The sequence below is a fragment of the Hoplias malabaricus genome, chromosome Y (genome assembly GCF_029633855.1).
Source record: "Hoplias malabaricus isolate fHopMal1 chromosome Y, fHopMal1.hap1, whole genome shotgun sequence".
Classification (NCBI taxonomy): Eukaryota; Metazoa; Chordata; class Actinopteri; order Characiformes; family Erythrinidae; genus Hoplias; species Hoplias malabaricus.
In genome coordinates, this window is record NC_089820.1 from 24,657,877 (window position 1) to 24,677,442 (window position 19,566).

Here is a 19,566-nt window from a genome sequence, read left to right on the forward strand (position 1 = left end):
ATCTATCAACAATCTGCTGAAGCTACAAAGTTAATTCTGTCAAACCACAATCTTAAGCTGATGACTCAACTAAACTCAACTAAAACGAATAGTGAAACATTTACATAAATAATGATGAGATAACAGTTGCTATTTTTTGGTTAAAAATCATTTTCACAGTACAGCTGTCCAAATACATGAAGAATCGCCTTCTTACTTATGACACAGAAGCCACAAGCATCCCTCAATCCACTGAATTTTAAAATTTGTCCTACCTTGTCAAAACACCCCACTATAGTGCATATTGGAAAGCAATACTACTGTGTTACAAAAGTCAATTAGACTATAGGTAACAGAGTTTGATATTTTACACGCCCTTTTAACAAATGTTAGCAACATAAACCTTAGGTGAGACGATCTGATGTGTGTGTGTGCAGAAAACCCCTGCAAGAACGTTTCATGGGTGGAATGACATTTGCTGTGATAAATGTTGCGCATTCCTGACCACACTGAAGATCATCTGTACTTAAAAAAAACACCGACTTTCAGCCTTTCGTTAAAGTGAGGGCAGTATTAAAATATTTTTCTGCTTTATTACTGTGAAGATGTTAATAAACACATGGATTAATGTGTTTGTCTAGCACAAAGGGTTAATTGGTCCAGTGAGACTTTTATTATTATCCATTTTTTAATTTTAGCTAATTACCAGACCAACTTTGGCACTGGATCTCAGGAAATGCTGACCCCTGCCACCAGTGACAGAAAAACTACCACAAAACTTTGTCAATTTGTAAATTAAATTGTTCTACAGAGTGGGCCATTTATATGGATATACCTTAACAAAATGGGAATGGTTGGTGATATTAACTTCTTGTTTGTGGCACATTGGAGGGGGAAAACTTTTCAAGATGGGTGGTGACCATGGCGGCCATTTTGAAGTCGGCCATTTTGGATCCAACTTTTATTTTCCCAATGAGTTTGATGCGTCACACGACCTTCTTCCCATTGAAAAAACAGAAGTTGGATCCAAAATGGCTGACTTTAAAATGGCCGCCATGGTCACCACCCATCTTGAAAAGTCCCCCCCCCCCCCTCCCATATACTAATGTGCCACAAACAGGAAGTTAATATCACCAACCTTTCCCATTTTATTAAGGTGTATCCATATAAATGGCCCACCCTGTAGAAGGTTTATAACACGTCACAGTGGTAAAAGACTTATGAGAGAGAATCATAAGTGAATACTGAATGTAAACATCTCTCTATAAAAGTGATGTTTTTAGATTTCATCCATTAAGCAGATGTTTGTTGTATAATGTTAAGTTAACAATCATTATAATATCTCAGTAATTCATTGAAGTTGCATCTTTATTTTCCCCCCAGTATTCACAAGGAGCCGATTTGGAATTCCAGCTTTTCCCAGAGCCCTAACTAAGCAGCTTATGACAAAGAATGAAAATTACCCAGGATCCTCTCCATCTCCTCACATCTCTTAATCTCGTTAACAAACTTGCGCTGGAAGGCGTTTACACTTGGGTTGAGCTGAAACAGAAAATAAGACGTGAAAGAAACATTTAATTTCATTCAACAGTAGGTAAATCACCTTTGGACGCTGATAATCTTTAGATATTAATCTTAATTTCAAAATGTGGACAGCATGAATACTATAAACATATTTATGCACTGACATCTTTTACAACCCCAGTTGGAGTCACTGAGTCAGCAACTGGTAAAGCGCCACATTAAATTCACACGAAATGTTCAGTACTTGATGATACTGATATAAATGTCACGACTGTCAGAGCATATTAAAATCAGTATTTATAAAATGGACTAAACCACATATCCTGGGCTCTGTGCTAAAAGAAAAGCCAACACGACCTGCACTGTTGGCTTGTCACAGCTACTATAGAATAACCTGATTACAATTGTTTTCCCTCGTTGTTTACATCAAGTGCGTGAGATACATGTAATACATGAGAGGTTTAAGTATGTACTTAACTAATAAGAGACACAAGGCTGTCTTATTTTAACAATATTATCACACATAAGGACGAGTCATCGCAGTCGTTCCAGTCTAAAGTGCATAGTATTAATGCTGTAACATCGATATGTTATGGACTCTGTTGAACACACCCAACTTCTAAACAACAGACCATGTTCTCCAGAGGCTATTCTACACATTATGTAACAGCCATTACACTGACGAAGAAGTGGCCTGGTTTAATAAGAAACTCTTTTACTCATTCACTAATGACTACACAGACTGTTCTTCACAGGACACTAAACGGGGAAACAATGAGTGAGAGAACACACAGAATTCACCCCACACTCACTCGCACTGGAAACATATCACTATAACATTTCCTTGGCGTGAACAACGCGAAACTTCAGCACCATTAAGTTATAAGTTACCGTATGTGTGTACTTCAGTGCAGCACTGTTATCCAGCCTCCATTATATCAATAACAAACGCTGAAATTTGTTACACTTATTATTTACTGTATTAAGTCATTCTCACAACTTATTAAATTATTCCAATGAGTTAAGTTGTCCCCATGAAGGTTTATACTGTTACCACACATTACTTCATCTATTCAAGGCATCAAGTCATCCCCACACATTATTAAACGGTTCCCACATATTATTACATCATCCCCACATATTAAGTGGTCCCCACACATTATTAAGTGGTCACTACACATTATTAAGTGGTCACTACACATTATTAAGTTATTCCCACACATTATTTAACCGTTCCCACATATTAAAACATCGTCCCCACACATTAAGTGGTCCCTACAAATTATTAAGTGGTCACTACACATTATTAAGTCATTCCCACAGGTTATTAAGTGGTCCCCTGACATTATTAAGTCATTCCGACACATTATTAAGTCATTCCCCACACACTATTACGTTGCCAAAGCATCATTATTTTGTTGCCACACTTCATAAAAATTGTTCCTACATTAAGCTGCCCACATACATTATTAAACTGATCCCACGCGTTTTCAAGTCGTTCCCACACATTATTAAAATATCTGAACATATTAATTTATTACGAAAAATTGTCACCAGCAGGGCATGCTTATTTTCTATACTATATCATTATAATAATGTTAATGTACATATTTATTTAACGCTAAATAAATATCATACATTTCACACTTTAATAATTATATAAAAAATAATGAATCGTAATTTTGACAGAGAACTATGGAAGGAGCATAACATATGTGAAAATAAACCGGGATCATTCAGGAGAAAGAAATAAATGTTATGCGTCAATTCGTGTAACAATACACGACCTTCTAAATATCGGGAGTTGACAATGACACACTGTAGCTTTAACGTCCAAGGAATAGTGCTAAGTTACTTACATCTCTGAACTCCACCAGCCCCAGTTCTCCCAGTTCACTGATGCAGTCGTAGGCGGAGGTGGACTGGAGAAATAACTGAGAGAGACACATCTCTTCTCCTCGGAATAACGAGCCCATTCCGCTGGATTTCCTAGATATTTCTGTCAGACAAAGTTTGTATGTTATGAACAGCTCTGGCGGTCTGTCCTTATCAGTGACGTGTCTGTCTACTCTCTCTCTCTCGCTTTTCAAACACGAAGAGTTAAACCCTTGGACAGCATTTCAGAGCCTCAGAAACAGAGCGAGATAATCACAGGTCCAACTCCTCCGCTTTTACACTGGAACTCACATTCAACTCAAATTAGACCCGTAGGAATAGTCCGACTTCTCTGCGTTAGCTCTCGGCTAAGGCTCTGTCAGCCCTGACTAGCCATTAGCGCCTAAACCAACGGTCTACCGTTCACCCCGCGGCTTCCCCATTAACAGCAGCAGATCAAGCTATTTCAATAACAGATTACTTTACTAAATACTCCGTTTTAATTCAGACACTCTACAGTAACTGCGCAGAGTTTAGAGCTGCCCCGAGAACTAGCTCTAACTAGCGTTTTCAAAATAAAAGTCTCCCAAAAGTCTTCGCTTCTAAGTTTGTCTGACGGAACGCAGCCTACGGATCCACACGGAGCCCCTGAGACGTCACTCTGCGTTATTTAAAAATAATGCGTGGCCACGTTATATTAACCCATGGGAACGAGATATTTAAGGCGTTGGAATTAACTATCTCGTTCCCATGAATTAATATAACGTTAATATAACACATTAGGACATTATTCCCACGCATTTTTTTTTTGCATTATGTTACCAACAGGGCTCCGTATAAGTACAACACGGAGCGGGAACAAGGCATTTAACGCTCTGGAGGGACTTTAAATATCCTATTACGCTCTTATTATCTTTTATAACTACTTATTAAGAATATTAATACATCAGACATTCCCAGATTATTTATTTATTTGTTTATTTATTTATTTAATATAAAATATTCTCATGAATAATTAAATTATTGACAGCAAGGGTGGGCTTTTCGTTTTTCTTTAATAAATGCACAGGTTATTAATTTAATAAGTCAAAAAGCAGATACTTCTAAAAATCTTAAACCGAAGTTGGATTTGTGCTTTTATTTTGTAACTGCACACGTGTGTTTGGATGAAGGCGAATGGCATCCTGCATGAGTTGTGTGGCAGAGACTCTCACTGGAGCCGCTTTACTGTCTTTACTTAGACCGTTTAAAACGTCTTCAGGTTAGTCAGATTAGGTTAGTCGGATTTTCTGGGTCTGATCTGCCTGCTTTACCGAGCTCAGAGCAGAGGGAGCGGGGAGAGGAACACAAACTGCACCCTACTGAGAAACACTGGGTTAGGGATTCTGTTTCCTTGTGTTTTTTTTTGTTTACTTGTGTGTATTTGTGTTTTGGTTTGTGTGTGTTTGTTTTTGTTTGTATATACCTCTGTGTTTGTGTATTGTATTCTGTGTAGCTGTGTTTTTGTTTTTTTATTATTTATTTATTTCTTTTGCGTTTCTGTGAGTGTTTGTATACATTCGTTTATATTCATTTATATCTGTTTATATCCATCATCATCATCATCATTATGGATCATCTTCCAACGTCAGAACCTGATCTCTCTGATATTTGTGGTTGAATGTCATCAGATCCTCACAGCAATGGGCCAACATTTAGTTTAATGTCTTCACACAAGTGTGAAAGCTGTTACTGCATCAAATAAAATGGAGCAAACTACTGTGGGGTATTCGGCTAAGCAGAAATTCTCAGTTAGCCGGATCATTGAAGCCCAGAAGTGAGGCTTGTCCAACAGTTATTTCCTATTGGACAAGCTTAAATTTGGGCTTCAGTTATCACCTGCTTTGTGGAATAACCCCCCTGAATAATACGCTTAGCTTCAGGAGAAATGCTGGTTGTATTTGTACACTCACATGCCTCTTTCTTACAGATCAAGGCAGGAATGGCAGAAGCTGCTGTTGATAACACAAACCAACCTGACGACTCAGTCCCTTTGAAAGACTCTGAACCAGAGCTGATGGAGGAGCCCAGCCCAGAGGATCAGCCTGCTTTAGAAAGCAAGGCAGGAGAAGAAAAGGTAGAAGACGAAAAAGCCAACGTCTACCGCTACATTAAAGAGGATCTGTTCACCTCAGAGATCTTCAAGGTGGAGATCCAGAATCTGCCCAAATACATTGGCTTCAACGACCTGAAGAAGTTCCTGAACAAACATGGCCTCAATCCGCACAAAATCAAACTGATGGGGAGGCAGAACTTTGCTTTCGTCACCTTCAAGAATCAGGTTTGAGCTCCTTTATCTCAGTACACACACCGATGAGCTGTTTTAAATGGATCCATCTGCACATGACATTATGCTTCCTCTTCAGTGCTGATATTTACTCATCAGCTGATATTAATAATGATTCAAATTGTTTTCACAGTCCAAAGAGACTGGTTCTTGATTTAAACTTTACTACCATTTCTGTCATTGTACTATATTACATATGAAAATGTACTGAAATATTCCCTAGATTTTTTTAATCATATCTTTCATTACTATAATGTACCGTGCTTCAATCTCCCCTGGAATCCTTGAGCGCAAGATAGAAACACACCTTATACACAGTACCAGTCCGTCACAGGGCATCACACACTCACCCAGTCACTCACACACTCTCACCTATGGACAGTTTCACGCCCCTTCACCCAGTCACTCACACTCTCACCTATGGACAGTTTCACGCCCCTTCGCCCAGTCACTCACACTCTCACCTATGGACAGTTTCACGCCCCTTCGCCCAGTCACTCGCACACTCACACCTGTGGACAGTTTCACGCCCCTTCGCCCAGTCACTCGCACACTCACACCTGTGGACAGTTTCACGCCCCTTCGCCCAGTCACTCGCACACTCACACCTGTGGACAGTTTCACGCCCCTTCGCCCAGTCACTCGCACACTCACACCTGTGGACAGTTTCACGCCCCTTCGCCCAGTCACTCGCACACTCACACCTGTGGACAGTTTCACGCCCCTTCGCCCAGTCACTCGCACACTCACACCTGTGGACAGTTTCACGCCCCTTCGCCCAGTCACTCGCACACTCACACCTGTGGACAGTTTCACGCCCCTTCGCCCAGTCACTCGCACACTCACACCTGTGGACAGTTTCACGCCCCTTCGCCCAGTCACTCGCACCTGTGGATGGCTTCACACAGCCAGTCCACCTACCAACGTGTGTTTTTGGAGCATGGGAGGAAACCGGAGCACCCTGAACGTCTAATATTAAATAAAGACAGTCTATGGCACAATATTCATGAGCTTATTTTACTACCATGTGTGAGAGAGGGGTCTATCTGGATTATTGCTCATTGTTTCTTACACCTCGAATGCGAATTCAAACATGTAAATGATTCCTGACTCTTGACCTGAAGGAAGAGCGAGACAAGGCCATGAAGCAGGTGCACGGCGTCCAATGGAAAGGCAGAGTGCTGAGCGTGCGTTTGGCCAAGCCCAAAGCTGACCCCATCCTGAGGAAGAGGAAACAGGAGGAGGCAGAGGGACAACCTGCCCCTAAACGCTCTGCAGAGGGAGAGGGGACGGGGGACGAGGAGCCGCTCAGTGTCCAGATCAACAACGCTGTGACCCCGCTGTGGACAGTACCCTACGAGGAGCAGCTGAGGAGGAAAGAGCTAGAGGTGCAGGCTGTTCTACACAGACTCACCAGGTAACATTAATGCAGGATTGATGGATCCGTCTTACAGATGTAGGCCAATGTAGTGTTGGGACTCTTGCCCAGAAACTGTAGGATGCAGTGTGGTGTGTTTCCCTGAGCTGGGAATCAAACCTGCAATGATCCCATGATGCCACACAAACCCCTGTCATTGGTTAGAGTGGAAATAAAAGTTGTCAGATCTCTCAGGAGTGCTGATATTTATTGGATAGAATTAGGCTGGTTTTAAAGCATCACTAAGTAAGATTTTGTTGTTGTTGTTTCTGGGCACCCTCTACAGTTGAAGAGCATAATAGACGTGTAGAGCACGGGTCTGAAATCATAGGGAAGGTCGAGGGATGGGGGTGGTTTCCTACTCCACTCCTTAAGTTACATACGGTGCTTTTCCACTGCGTGGTGTCGGCTCGACTCGACTTGGCTCGTCTCGTTTTTAGCTTGTGAAATGAATATGTTGTTGTTTCAAAACCCTGTCTCTAACGGGAACTGCAGGCTTTGAAAAGCCACAAGAAGTCCAGGCGATTTTTACACATTCACATATCATTTTTGTGGGGGTTTTTTTGGGATTGAAAACAGCTCCATGCCCCAGTTCATACAGTTCATTGCCCATCGGCCGAAGGAGCGTTTAAACGTCTTCAAAACACTTTGGGGTAGTTTTACGAGCTGCCGTTTTGAGTCGGATAAAAACAACGTGAAACCTGGCGTAACTTCAGAGATAATACAAGTGGCGGCTTTGGCCTGGAGCTCTGCATTTTGTGGTGATTGACAGGTCTCACTGGCCAATCAGCGCTCTGTAGGGTTTACACATCACGATTTAGTACCTACTTGACTCACTTGGAATCATAACCAAGCACAGACTGAAAAAAATACCTAGTTCCAGAAACCGGGACCGGATTTGGACAGAGCCTAGTCGAGGTGCAGTGGAAAAGTGCTGAACCCAGAGTAGAAACGACAGAGGTCCTATTCTCCTTATTGCGAAGCGTCGTAATGATTTTAAAGATGAAAATTTAGGGTAAAATCATACTTAGTGTTGCTTTAATTATTTTTTGAAAATTAATTTTAACTGCCATCACTCAGGGATCATTAAACTGAGCTGATATAAACAATCAATTCAGATAATTAATAGCATCAAACCAATAAAGAGTAACCAGGTGAATATATTCTACTATAGTAAATACAGTATTCAGGGCAGCTGTGGTGTTGAGGTTAGAGAATCAAGCTTGAGGCCGGAGGGTTCAATTCCAGGGACAGGAAGTGCCCTTGAGCAAGGCACCTAACCCCCAAACTGCTCCCCGGGCGCCAAGGTACTTGGCAGCCCCCTGCTCCGTGTGTGTGTGTGTGTGTGTGTGTGAAGAATTGCTCACTAGTGTGTGTTTGTGTGTTCACTATCACGGATGAGTCAAATGCAGAGAAGCAATTTCCCTAAGGGGATCAATAAAAGGTGTTTCTTCTTCTATTGATTCATTTTCATTGTTGGATTTCTCTGCTCTCTCTGTTTTCAGGGAAATAGGTAACAATAATAAGGCCATGCTCCCGTGGCTGTTTGTCCAGAAGAACAAGTACAAGAACATGTGCTGCCCACTGGAAGCCATTAGACCTTCACCACTGCAGGTACCACATGAAAACAGCAATTTAGATGCATTCAGTAAACGTTGCAAGGCTTCAGAATGTAATTCACATATTTTGTCTCGTTGCTTTTTCTCCCTGGGGCCCCACGCAGGACTTTTGCTTCACAAACATTCTTATTTTATCATTTCCAACCTGTTTTATAAAATAGAATTAGGTTGATTAGTTGAATTAAGCCCAAAGTAAAGCCTGTGCAGTAGGAATAGAGTTGAGGAACATTCCTATTGGACACCTCTGACTTGACCCTCAGTGACCTTAAGCCTCGGTTGATCCGTATTTAAATTTGAGCTTAGGTTATCTGGCTAAATCCTAATTCCCGCTTTATGGAACGGTCCCGTGGAGTGTCCATGCGTCTCTGTACCCCAGTGCTGTGTTGTGTTGCTTTGTTTGTCCTGACCGCTGCCTTGAGCAGAGCTCCTGCTGTAACAGAACTGGCTTCACTCCGCAGACAGAGTATCGGAACAAGTGTGAGTTTGTGATGGGGAGGGGTGCAGACGGAGAGGATAAAACGGTGGGCTTTCGTCTGGGGAAGTATAAAGGAGGCTCGTGCGCGGTGGTCAGCCCCTCGGACACAATCCACATCCCTCAGGAGGCCAAGAGAGTCGTCCAGTTCTTCCAGCAGTTCATCAGGTACCATCTACAACACTCGGACGCTGTAGACTAGTCTCGCAGCCTCTGAATTATTTATTGATTTATTATTTGGGTTTAATTTTGTGTAAACTGCCTGAGGGTAATACATTTTTTAATCATATGTCATTTTATAAGACACACTTTATACATATGTTTTATTTATTTTTATCTAAGATCCTAAAAAATGTGATGATGACACAGAGCTCCTTCTGAACAGTTACATCACTGCGTCCAAAAAGAACGAGAGAGGGAATATTAATCATGATAATATTCATTCATTCATTATCTGTAACCCTTATCCAGTTCAGGGTCGCAGTGGGTCCAGAGCCTACCTGTAATCATTGGGCGCAAGGCAGGAGCACACCCTGGAGGACACAGACACACGCAGACACAGGGAGAACACACCACACTCCTCACAGACAGTCACCCGGAGGAAACCCATGCAGACACAGGGAGAACACACCACACTCCTCACAGACAGTCACCCGGAGGAAACCCATGCAGACACAGGGAGAACACACCACACTCCTCACAGACAGTCACCCGGAGGAAACCCATGCAGACACAGGGAGAACACACCACACTCCTCACAGACAGTCACCCGGAGGAAACCCACGCAGACACAGGGAGAACACACCACACTCCTCACAGACAGTCACCCGGAGGAAACCCATGCAGACACAGGGAGAACACACCACACTCCTCACAGACAGTCACCCGGAGGAAACCCACGCAGACACAGGGAGAACACACCACACTCCTCACAGACAGTCACCCGGAGGAAACCCACGCAGACACAGGGAGAACACACCACACTCCTCACAGACAGTCACCCGGAGGAAACCCACGCAGACACAGGGAGAACACACCACACTCCTCACAGACAGTCACCCGGAGGAAACCCACGCAGACACAGGGAGAACACACCACACTCCTCACAGACAGTCACCCGGAGGAAACCCACGCAGACACAGGGAGAACACACCACACTCCTCACAGACTGTCACCCGGAGGAAACCCACGCAGACACAGGGAGAACACACCACACTCCTCACAGACTGTCACCCGGAGGAAACCCACGCAGACGCAGGGAGAACACACCACACTCCTCACAGACTGTCACCCGGAGGAAACCCACGCAGACGCAGGGAGAACACACCACACTCCTCACAGACAGTCACCCGGAGGAAACCCACGCAGACGCAGGGAGAACACACCACACTCCTCACAGACAGTCACCCGGAGGAAACCCACGCAGACGCAGGGAGAACACACCACACTCCTCACAGACAGTCACTCGGAGGAAACCCACACAGACGCAGGGAGAACACACCACACTCCTCACAGACCATCAGGTGGCCACTTCAATCCACGGCTGAAATGCCCCTGAGCAAGACACCTAAGAGTTAATCACATTCTGAGGAGCTTGATGAAAGTGTGATGATGTGACTCACCTCTTTATAAATAATAATGTGCTAGGTTCCAGATCCTCCCTGATTTCGTATTTCACTCTCAAAGTCTAAAACGTGATTCAAATTTAAATTTAAATATCCCACAAATTCCACTCCAGGTGCTGCCTTTGGGCAGTGACCAAAACAACTTGCTTTATCTAATGGATGATACCGCTTGATGTTCTGTATTTCTGTGGACAGGACTACTCCCTATGCAGTGTACAGTCCAGAGACTTATGAAGGCCACTGGAGGCAGCTGACAGTACGGACGAGTCGGACAGCTCAGATCATGGCAATGGTCTTCTTCAATCCACAGGTTTATGTCTCTCTTTTTTTTCTTCTACAGAAAGTGTAGCAGAGTAGCGTGTGTATAATCTTTATGAAAAAGCATTGTCTGGAATGGGATGCCTTGAAGCAGCTGCACATGAACCTAAAATCACCATACTAAACACCATGCGTGAGCTAGAAGGTTGTTCAGCCCACGGCATTGCACCGTGGAGCAGTGGAACTGTGTTCTCCATCCAGCATGGGTTTAAAATAAGCTGGTGTGTTTTCTGTGTGAGATCCAGAACTAATCTAACCTTGCTGATGTTTATTTGGCTGCTCTTCAAAGTAATGTTCCCACATCTAGTGTAAAACCTTCCCAGAAGAGTACAGACTGCCTGTTAGCGCTGTAGAGAGGAACACACCCCTGATTAATGGCCTCCATTTAAGAGATTCTTCTCATCTTTGGTCAGAAAGCGTGAATAATCCTGACTGTGATTCTTCTATCTCAGAAACTCTCAACCGAGGAGATCCAGGCTCTGAAGGATTCTCTGAGACACTATTTCACAGAAGGAGAGGGGAAAGAGAGTGGAATCACGTCTCTGCACTTTGTGAGAATGGGACAAAGGTGAGAGTTTATAACCCACTGAGGCAGGGATCATCAATCAACTGTGCACTTGTACTCTGTACGAATTCCCATCACATACGATACTAACAACACTAGGAGGGTGAGAAACAGCATGTGCTTCCTGTGAGAGAGACTGCTAATGCCCGAGTCGGTCAGATGAGCTAACAGACGCCCGTGCTGCCTGCCACAGTGCTGTGTAATGAGGGGTTGAATCAGTCCATGCCACTCACTCAGAGAGAGCAAAGGCATTTCTGCTTTCTTAGACCTCTCAGCCTCAGGTGGCTGAGGTATCACCGGGGGGTGAACTAGCCGGGCCACTCAGGAGCATTTTGGGTTTTGATGTGAAGGATTAGGGCTTGGAAATATACAGTTCACGGTATTTTCAATTACTTCAGTTATGTGTTTGTTTGGAAAATTAGGACGTCTGCAGGAACGGAGGATCTGCCGTGTGAGCTGGTGGCCGGAGATGAGTGGATCCACGAAGAGCTACTTGGCCTTAAATTCCGCATTTCCCCTCACTCTTTCTTCCAGGTAAACGTCAGTCACTATACATCCTTTCAGACTCCTACAAGAAGGATGAACACAAACAAAAGTTTTCTCCTCCAAAGGGCTGTTTATTACATGCTTCTCCAGAGACCTGCATCCAGCTGAGATCCTTTTTTCACACATAAAAAGTTCATTCATTGTCTGTAATCCTTATTCAGTTCAGGGTCACGGTGGGTCTGGAGCCTACCTGTAATCATTGGGCGCAAGGGGGAATACACCCTGAAGGGGGCGCCAGTCCTTCACAGGGTGACATACACACAGATTCACTCACACCTACGGACACTTTGAGTCGCCAATCCACCTACAAACGTGTGTTTTGGACTGTGGGAGGAAACCGGTCACAGGGAGAACACACCACACTCCTCACAGACAGACACCCGGAGGAAACCCACGCAGACACAGGGAGAACACACCACACTCCTCACAGACAGACACCCGGAGGAAACCCACGCAGACACAGGGAGAACACACCACACTCCTCACAGACAGACACCCGGAGGAAACCCACGCAGACACAGGGAGAACACACCACACTCCTCACAGACAGACACCCGGAGGAAACCCACGCAGACACAGGGAGAACACACCACACTCCTCACAGACAGACACCCGGAGGAAACCCATGCAGACACAGGGAGAACACACCACACTCCTCACAGACAGACACCCGGAGGAAACCCACGCAGACACAGAGAACACACCACATTCTTCAGACAGTCAGTTCGGACTGTTTTGGTGTTTTACCAGGTCTAATTATGAGTCCTATTTATTCCTACGGCTAAAATAATTCAGCCTTTTTGACTTTCCCTGTCCTTTTATCTAATCTCATGAAATGTTAATAAACTTTACTTTGTAATTTCACTGGAATTAAAAAATGAAGGTTCCTCTCTGATTTCTGCAGTTCAGTTTTGTGTAGCAGTTTAATCATGACACTGCTGCTTTCTCCATGTAATTAATACACAGTATAACCCCCATGCTTTATTAGTTTTGCTTAATTCTGATGTTTAATTCTTTCTCTGATGCAGACAAACACTCTGGCTGCTGAGGTGCTGTACTCCGCTGTGGCAGAGTGGGCTCAGCTGGACCTTCAGAGCACTGTCCTGGACGTCTGCTGTGGAACAGGAACCATCGGCATCTCTCTCGCCAAGGTAAACTAATCGATGTACATGAATACTGATCTACACACATCAGTCAAATCATTCATTCATTGTCTTTAACCCATATCCAGTTCAGGGTCATGGTGGGTCTGGAGCCTGTCCGGAATCACTGGGCCCAAGGCAGGAACACATCCTGGACACACAAACACACCAAAACATCTTCACACTTTCAGACACATTTCAGTCGCCGATCCACCTACCAGTGTGTGTTTTTGGAGCGTGGGAGGAAACCGGACTGTCTGTGAGGAGTGTGGTGTGTTCTCCCTGTGTCTGCGTGGGTTTCCTCCGGGTGACTGTCTGTGAGGAGTGTGGTGTGTTCTCTCTGTGTCTGCGTGGGTTTCCTCCGGGTGACTGTCTGTGAGGAGTGTAGTGTGTTCTCCCTGTGTCTCTGTGGGTTTCCTCTGGGTGACTGTCTGTGAGGAGTGTGGTGTGTTCTCCCTGTGTCTCTGTGGGTTTCCTCTGGGTGACTTTCTGTGAGGAGTGTGGTGTGTTCTCCCTGTGTCTCTGTGGGTTTCCTCTGGGTGACTGTCTGTGAGGAGTGTGGTGTGTTCTCCCTGTGTCTCTGTGGGTTTCCTCTGGGTGACTGTCTGTGAGGAGTGTGGTGTGTTCTCCCTGTGTCTGCGTGGGTTTTCTCCGGGTGACACTCTGTGAGGAGTGTGTTGTGTTCTCCCTGTGTCTGTGGGTTTCCTCCTGCAGTCCAACCACATGTTGGTAGGTGGACTGGCTGTTCAAAGTGTCCATTAAGTGTTATTATATGTGTAAAGTGTGTGATGTGCTGTGATGCACCGGTTTTTCCCGTTTTTTTTCAGGTTGTGTTCTTACCTTGCACCCGGTGATTCCGGGTAGGCTCCAGACCCACTGCGACCCTGAACTGGATAAGCACTTATAGACAATAAATGAACGAAAGCTTTTACGGCATATGGTTGACACTTATTCAAAGCAACTCAAGTATCAGACAACGTTGATAAAAAGGTAGCTGTAATGTTAGGGTTCTTACTGGGGGTAGATGGGTACAATGGTATCTTATTTTCACTGCTAAACTGGGTTAAAACTAAAATGATAAAGAATAAATAATAATTAACATCAGTAATGAAACAATAGCAACAACAATATTGTGAAAAACATGTTTATAAACTTAAGAACGCTGTTTCTACAGCAATGTCAGAACTATAGTGTACACTTTGAGAGTATGTCTATGGTTATTCCAGTATTAATGGAGATGCTTGTATGTAGTAAACACTGTTTTAATTGAAAACTGTATGTTTCTCTCCCATTACAGAGGGTGAAGAAGGTGATTGGTATTGAACTCTGTCAGGAAGCAGTGGAGGATGCTAAAGTCAATGCAGAATCTAATGGTATTAGATCCAGTTAAACACAAATATTAACCCCAATGGACAGTGGACTTGTCCCGCTGTACTGACCTGTTCTGTCTTCTTAGGTTTGACCAACATAGAGTTCCACTGTGGCAAAGCGGAGGACATTCTGCCCAATGTCCTCAATGCCGTAGTGTCTCCTCACGTCACCGCCATCGTGGATCCTCCAAGAGCAGGACTGCGTGAGTAATGTTACTACTGCTACTACCAAGAACACGTTTTAACTGAATTTCTACACATCAGTGAGTGTCCCCAATCTCACACAGTGCCCCCAAGTGTTTACCATAGACACTGCAGCTAAAATGGACTACATTTGGCTACAGATTTTGTAGATGTCTAGGTTTAATCATGGGTTTCACTCTGGGCTGCGCTTCCCTGTTTGAATAAATACAGGAACTCCACTGAACGGTTAGTTTCAGATCTGGTTTGTTGGATGCATGTTAAGAGCCCAAAAGGTCTTTTGTTGTTTTTTGGTAACTGTTACATTGTGTGACCAGTCGTGGAACACAGGACCAGCTCTTTACCCTCGCTAGGATCCTGGAGGGTGCGCGGGAGTTTGCTCAACCAGTCTACTTGTGTTTTGTGGATCTGGAAAAGGCAGTCGACCCTGTCCCTTGGCATATTCTGTGGGGGGAGCTCGGGGAGTATGGGGTACTGGGCTCCTTGCTACAAGCTACAAGTCCCTGTATAATCAGAGCAGGAGTCTGGTTCGTATGACTGGCAGTAAGTCCGACTGTTTTCCAGTCGGAGTTGGACTCGGTCAGGGCTGCCCATTGTCACCGGTTCTGTTCATAATTTTTAGGGACAGAATTTCTCTGCATAGCCAAGTGGCGGAGGGTGTCCGGTTTGGTGGATGCGGATGATGTGGTCTTGTTGGCTTCATCGAGCCGGGACCTCCTGTCCTCCACCCCCAGTCCTCCTCTTGCTGGACCAGTTTGCAGTCGAGAGTGAAGGGTAGGGATGAGGATCAGCACCTCCAAGTCCATGGTACTCAGTCGGAAAAGGGTGGAGTGCTCTGTCCAGGTTGGAAGTGAGATCCTGCCTCAAGTGGAGGAGTTTAAATACCTCGGGGTCTTGTTCACGAGTGAGGGAAAGATGGAGCGTGAGATTGACAGGCGGATTGGTGCAGCGTCAGCAGTAATGCGGGCTCTGTACCGGTCCGTTGTGGTGAAGAGAGAGCTGAGCAGAAAAGCAAAGCTCTCGATTTACCGTTCAATCTACGTCCCAACCCTCACCTATGGTCACGAGCTTTGGGTAGTGACCGAAAGAACGAGATCGTGGGTACAAGCGGCTGAAATGAGTTTTCTCCGCAGGGCGTCTAGACTCTCCCTTAGAGACAGGGTTAGGAGCTCGGACGTCCGGGAGAGACTCGGAATGGAGCCGCTGCTCCTCCACGTCGAGAGGAGCCAGTTGAGGTGGTCCGGATGCCTCCTGGACGCCTTCCTGGTGAGGTGTTCCGGACATGTCCAACGGGGAGGAGGCACCGGGGCAGACCAAGAACACGATGGAGAGACTACATGTCTCGACTGGCCTGGGAATGCCTCGGTATACCCCCGGAGGAGCTGGAAGCAGTGGCTGGGGAGAGAGAGGTCTGGGTTTCTTTGCTCCGACTGCTTCCCCCGCGACCCGGACTCGGATAAGCAGTGGATAATGGATGGATACATAGTGTTACAATCGACAGTTGTCATTTCATTCAACAAAATACAAACTCAAAATGAATATACTGGAAATGGCGAGGGAGAAGTATTTATTGGTCACTGCCCAAAACATGTGCATCGATGTGTTCTGTTATTGGGGATAATTTTGTGTCCAAAAGTATGTGTGTTTTGGTTTATACGATTTAAAGATGGTAATTTTGATGTTAGCGGGTGTGAACACAGTGTATTAGACATAAATAAGAAGTATATCTGACTGTTTTGTGTGTGTACACTTAAATTGTACATTTAAAAACATTTTTTCAGCTAATTAACAATGTAGATTTAAAGCATTCGTAAACCTTTAATTGTTTTCTAAAGTGGTACCATTTCTTCTTAGATTCCAAAGTGATTCTGGCGATCAGGAGGGCGGAGCATCTGAAGAGACTGGTGTATGTGGCGTGCAACGCTAAAGCGGCTATGAACAACTTTGTGGAGTGAGTATATGTTGTCTTTTTTTATTAATAATTTCAAACTAAGAGCATTGATCCTCTCTTTTCAACCCATCGGACTCAACACTGAGAACCTCTGCCCTGAAATGCCCCTGGTCAAGAACCTGCAAGTGACTTATTTATTATAAATACATATTACTTATAAACACCAGTCGCCCTAAAATATTGAAATAGTTTCTGCGCTCACTGTCCATTTTATCAGCTCCTCTAACCGTAGGCACACTCTGTAGGTTTCCACTTACAGACTGTAGTCCTACTGTGATCCACTTCCAGAATCATACCTGCTCTGAGGGGGTCCTGACTATTTGAAGCACAGTGTGAAAGGAGCAGAGCAACAGATTCTTCAGTCTATAAAGTTGTAAAACTACAGAATGCACCTATAGCCAGTGGAGCTGCTGAAAGTGGACAATGAGGGTAGAAAAAGGTGGTCATTCATTCATTCATTATCTGTAACCCTTATCCAGTTCAGGGTCTCGGTGGGTCCAGAGCCTACCTGGAATCATTGGGCGCAAGGTGGGAATACACCCTGGAGGGGGCACCAGTCCTTCACAGGGCAACACACACTCACACATTCACTCTCACACTCACACCTACGGACACTTTTGAGTCACCAATCCACCTACCAACGTGTGTATTTGGCCTGTGGGAGGAAACTGGAGCACCAGGAGGAAACCCACACAGACACAGAGAGAACACACCACACTCCTCACAGACAGTCACCCGGAGGAAACCCACGCAGACACAGGGAGAACACACCACACTCCTCACAGACAGTCACCCGGAGGAAACCCACGCAGACACAGGGAGAACACACCACACTCCTCACAGACAGTCACCCGGAGGAAACCCACGCAGACACGGGGAGAACACACCACACTCCTCACAGACAGTCACCCGGAGGAAACCCACAGAGACACGGGGAGAACACACCACACTCCTCACAGACAGTCACCCGGAGGAAACCCACAGAGACACGGGGAGAACACACCACACTCCTCACAGACAGTCACCCGGAGGAAACCCACGCAGACACGGGGAGAACACACCACACTCCTCACTGACAGTCACCCGGAGCAAACCCTCGCAGACACGGGGAGAACACACCCCACACCTCACAGACAGTCACCCGGAGGAAACCCACGCGGACACGGGGAAAACATACCAGCTCCAGGCCCCTGATGCTGTGTGACTGCGACACTACCTGCTGCGCCACCGTGCCACCCACAAGGTGGTCATCTTAACGTTATTGCTGTTGGGTGTCCTTGTGTGCTGGATTGACCAGTGAGTCTTGCTTTCACCTCCTGAAGTTTCTCATCTTTGAATTTTGATTGGGGGGGCTAGATAGTCATTGTCTACTGAAGTTAAGCCCCACCCACTCAGCAGATTCAATCTTACCCTGACTGGAAAATGACAGCACGACAAACACAGCTAACATAATTATTTTTAACGTTTACGTCTTTTAGTAATGCACAGTTAGTCACAGAAGCTTAGAGTCATTTTCCAATCCGGGTTTGGGTGGGTGGGGCTTAACATCAGCAGCCAATGACTGTCTAGATCCTGACACCATCAAAAGTGAGAAACTTAATATTAAACTCAAAGACGATTCAATACAGAAATATTCTCGTTACGAACCTGTTTTCTCAATTACGAAATGTCATTTATTGGTTATGGATTGTTTTTTTGGTTCTCAGAAATTTAGAACCTATTTTGACGCCATATATTAGTCTCCATTTTCGAACTTAAAATGCAGTCAGGATCTTTTACCCCCACGAAGCAGCGACACAATGTTTATGAGTGTTTTTTTATCTTCTATATATAGCAACTCATCTCTTGTGACAGTTGTGTTTGGGAGTCTCTGAACAAACCAGTTTATGCCTCATAAAGCAGGTCCCATGCATGTGGGTGGTGTTGTTTTAGACACAGCACTGTTCCATGAACCACAAACATTACTTGGTGAGCCCTGGATCCTGATTCCTGACCACTCCATTTTCAGTTTTCATTTTAAAACCGCTGTAATTCACCCTCATGCTTTTCCTTTCTGCCGTGTCCTAGTCTGTGCAGAGCGCCCTCCAACAGAGTGAGAGGAAGTGCCTTCCGTCCGGTCAGAGCCATGGCAGTGGACCTCTTCCCCCAGACCATGCACTGTGAGGCCATCCTCCTGTTCGAGAGAGTGGACTACAGCCCCAGCGTCAGCAGCACAGCGCCTCGGACCACGGAGGACTGACACGAAGAGGAAGAACAGTGTTCTGGTCCTGAGGGACATCTGAGTAAACTGAAGGAGTCTTGGTGTTTCTCACCCTATTCTCAGTTTGTATCTACTACATTTCAGCTGATTGCCATTGTTTAAATGGTATTATTGTTCTCAGTTGTTTGGTTTCAAATTCGTTTTATGTTCCTTTATCTGTTGTAAATAAAATACAGCAGATGCAGAATTGGTTTAGGTTTTTCTTGCCAGCCGTCCGCATCATTACTCGCTCATCGCACGGGGGTCGGTCAGTGACAGTTCGAAAAGAAGCTGTGGCTGACATCATGTCTCAGAAGGAAGCACGTGTTTGTCCTTACCGTCCCAGTGTTGGTGGCATAGTGAATGTGTGAGAGAGAGTTCAGCTAACAGCCAGTGG

At 45.0% G+C, this 19,566-nt stretch overlaps 2 protein-coding genes across 5 annotated transcripts in view; one reads left to right on the forward strand and one right to left on the reverse strand.

Annotated features, from left to right (window-relative positions):
- LOC136677695 (V-type proton ATPase 116 kDa subunit a 2-like) overlaps positions 1-3,958 on the reverse strand; it is a 33,735-nt gene extending 29,777 nt beyond the window's left edge. Inside the window, exons 1-2 of the mRNA XM_066655289.1 lie at positions 3,363-3,958; positions 1,443-1,521 (exon numbers count right to left, since the gene is read on the reverse strand). Coding sequence (XP_066511386.1) covers positions 1,443-1,521; positions 3,363-3,479 — 196 coding nt within the window. The 5' untranslated portion in view covers positions 3,480-3,958. The remainder of the gene's footprint in view (positions 1-1,442; positions 1,522-3,362) is intronic.
- LOC136677696 (tRNA (uracil-5-)-methyltransferase homolog A-like) lies at positions 3,483-19,353 on the forward strand. 4 transcript variants are annotated; one of them, XM_066655292.1, is made up of 13 exons: positions 3,483-3,504; positions 5,348-5,698; positions 6,829-7,121; positions 8,627-8,735; positions 9,199-9,380; positions 11,033-11,147; positions 11,608-11,723; positions 12,143-12,254; positions 13,295-13,417; positions 14,706-14,781; positions 14,865-14,981; positions 16,834-16,930; positions 18,998-19,352. In XM_066655292.1, the coding sequence occupies exons 2-13, from the start codon at positions 5,360-5,362 to the stop codon at positions 19,167-19,169; spliced, it is 1,851 nt and encodes a 616-aa protein (XP_066511389.1). In that variant the 5' UTR covers positions 3,483-3,504; positions 5,348-5,359; the 3' UTR covers positions 19,170-19,352. The 4 variants fall into 4 exon arrangements, with proteins under 4 accessions (XP_066511389.1, XP_066511388.1, XP_066511387.1 ...); XM_066655291.1 differs by having other exon boundaries at positions 3,497-3,518; XM_066655290.1 differs by lacking the exon at positions 3,483-3,504 and adding an exon at positions 4,524-4,639.
- Positions 19,354-19,566: the final 213 nt, after the last annotated feature.

Bases quoted from the DNA above. Each gene is read 5' to 3' on its own strand.
- LOC136677696 (XM_066655292.1), top strand. From the start codon at position 5,360: ATGGCAGAAGCTGCTGTTGATAACACAAACCAACCTGACGACTCAGTC. The intron at 7,122-8,626 runs GTAACATTAATG...CTCTGTTTTCAG, and splicing joins GTTCTACACAGACTCACCAG to GGAAATAGGTAACAATAATA. The intron at 13,418-14,705 runs GTAAACTAATCG...CTCCCATTACAG, and splicing joins TCGGCATCTCTCTCGCCAAG to AGGGTGAAGAAGGTGATTGG.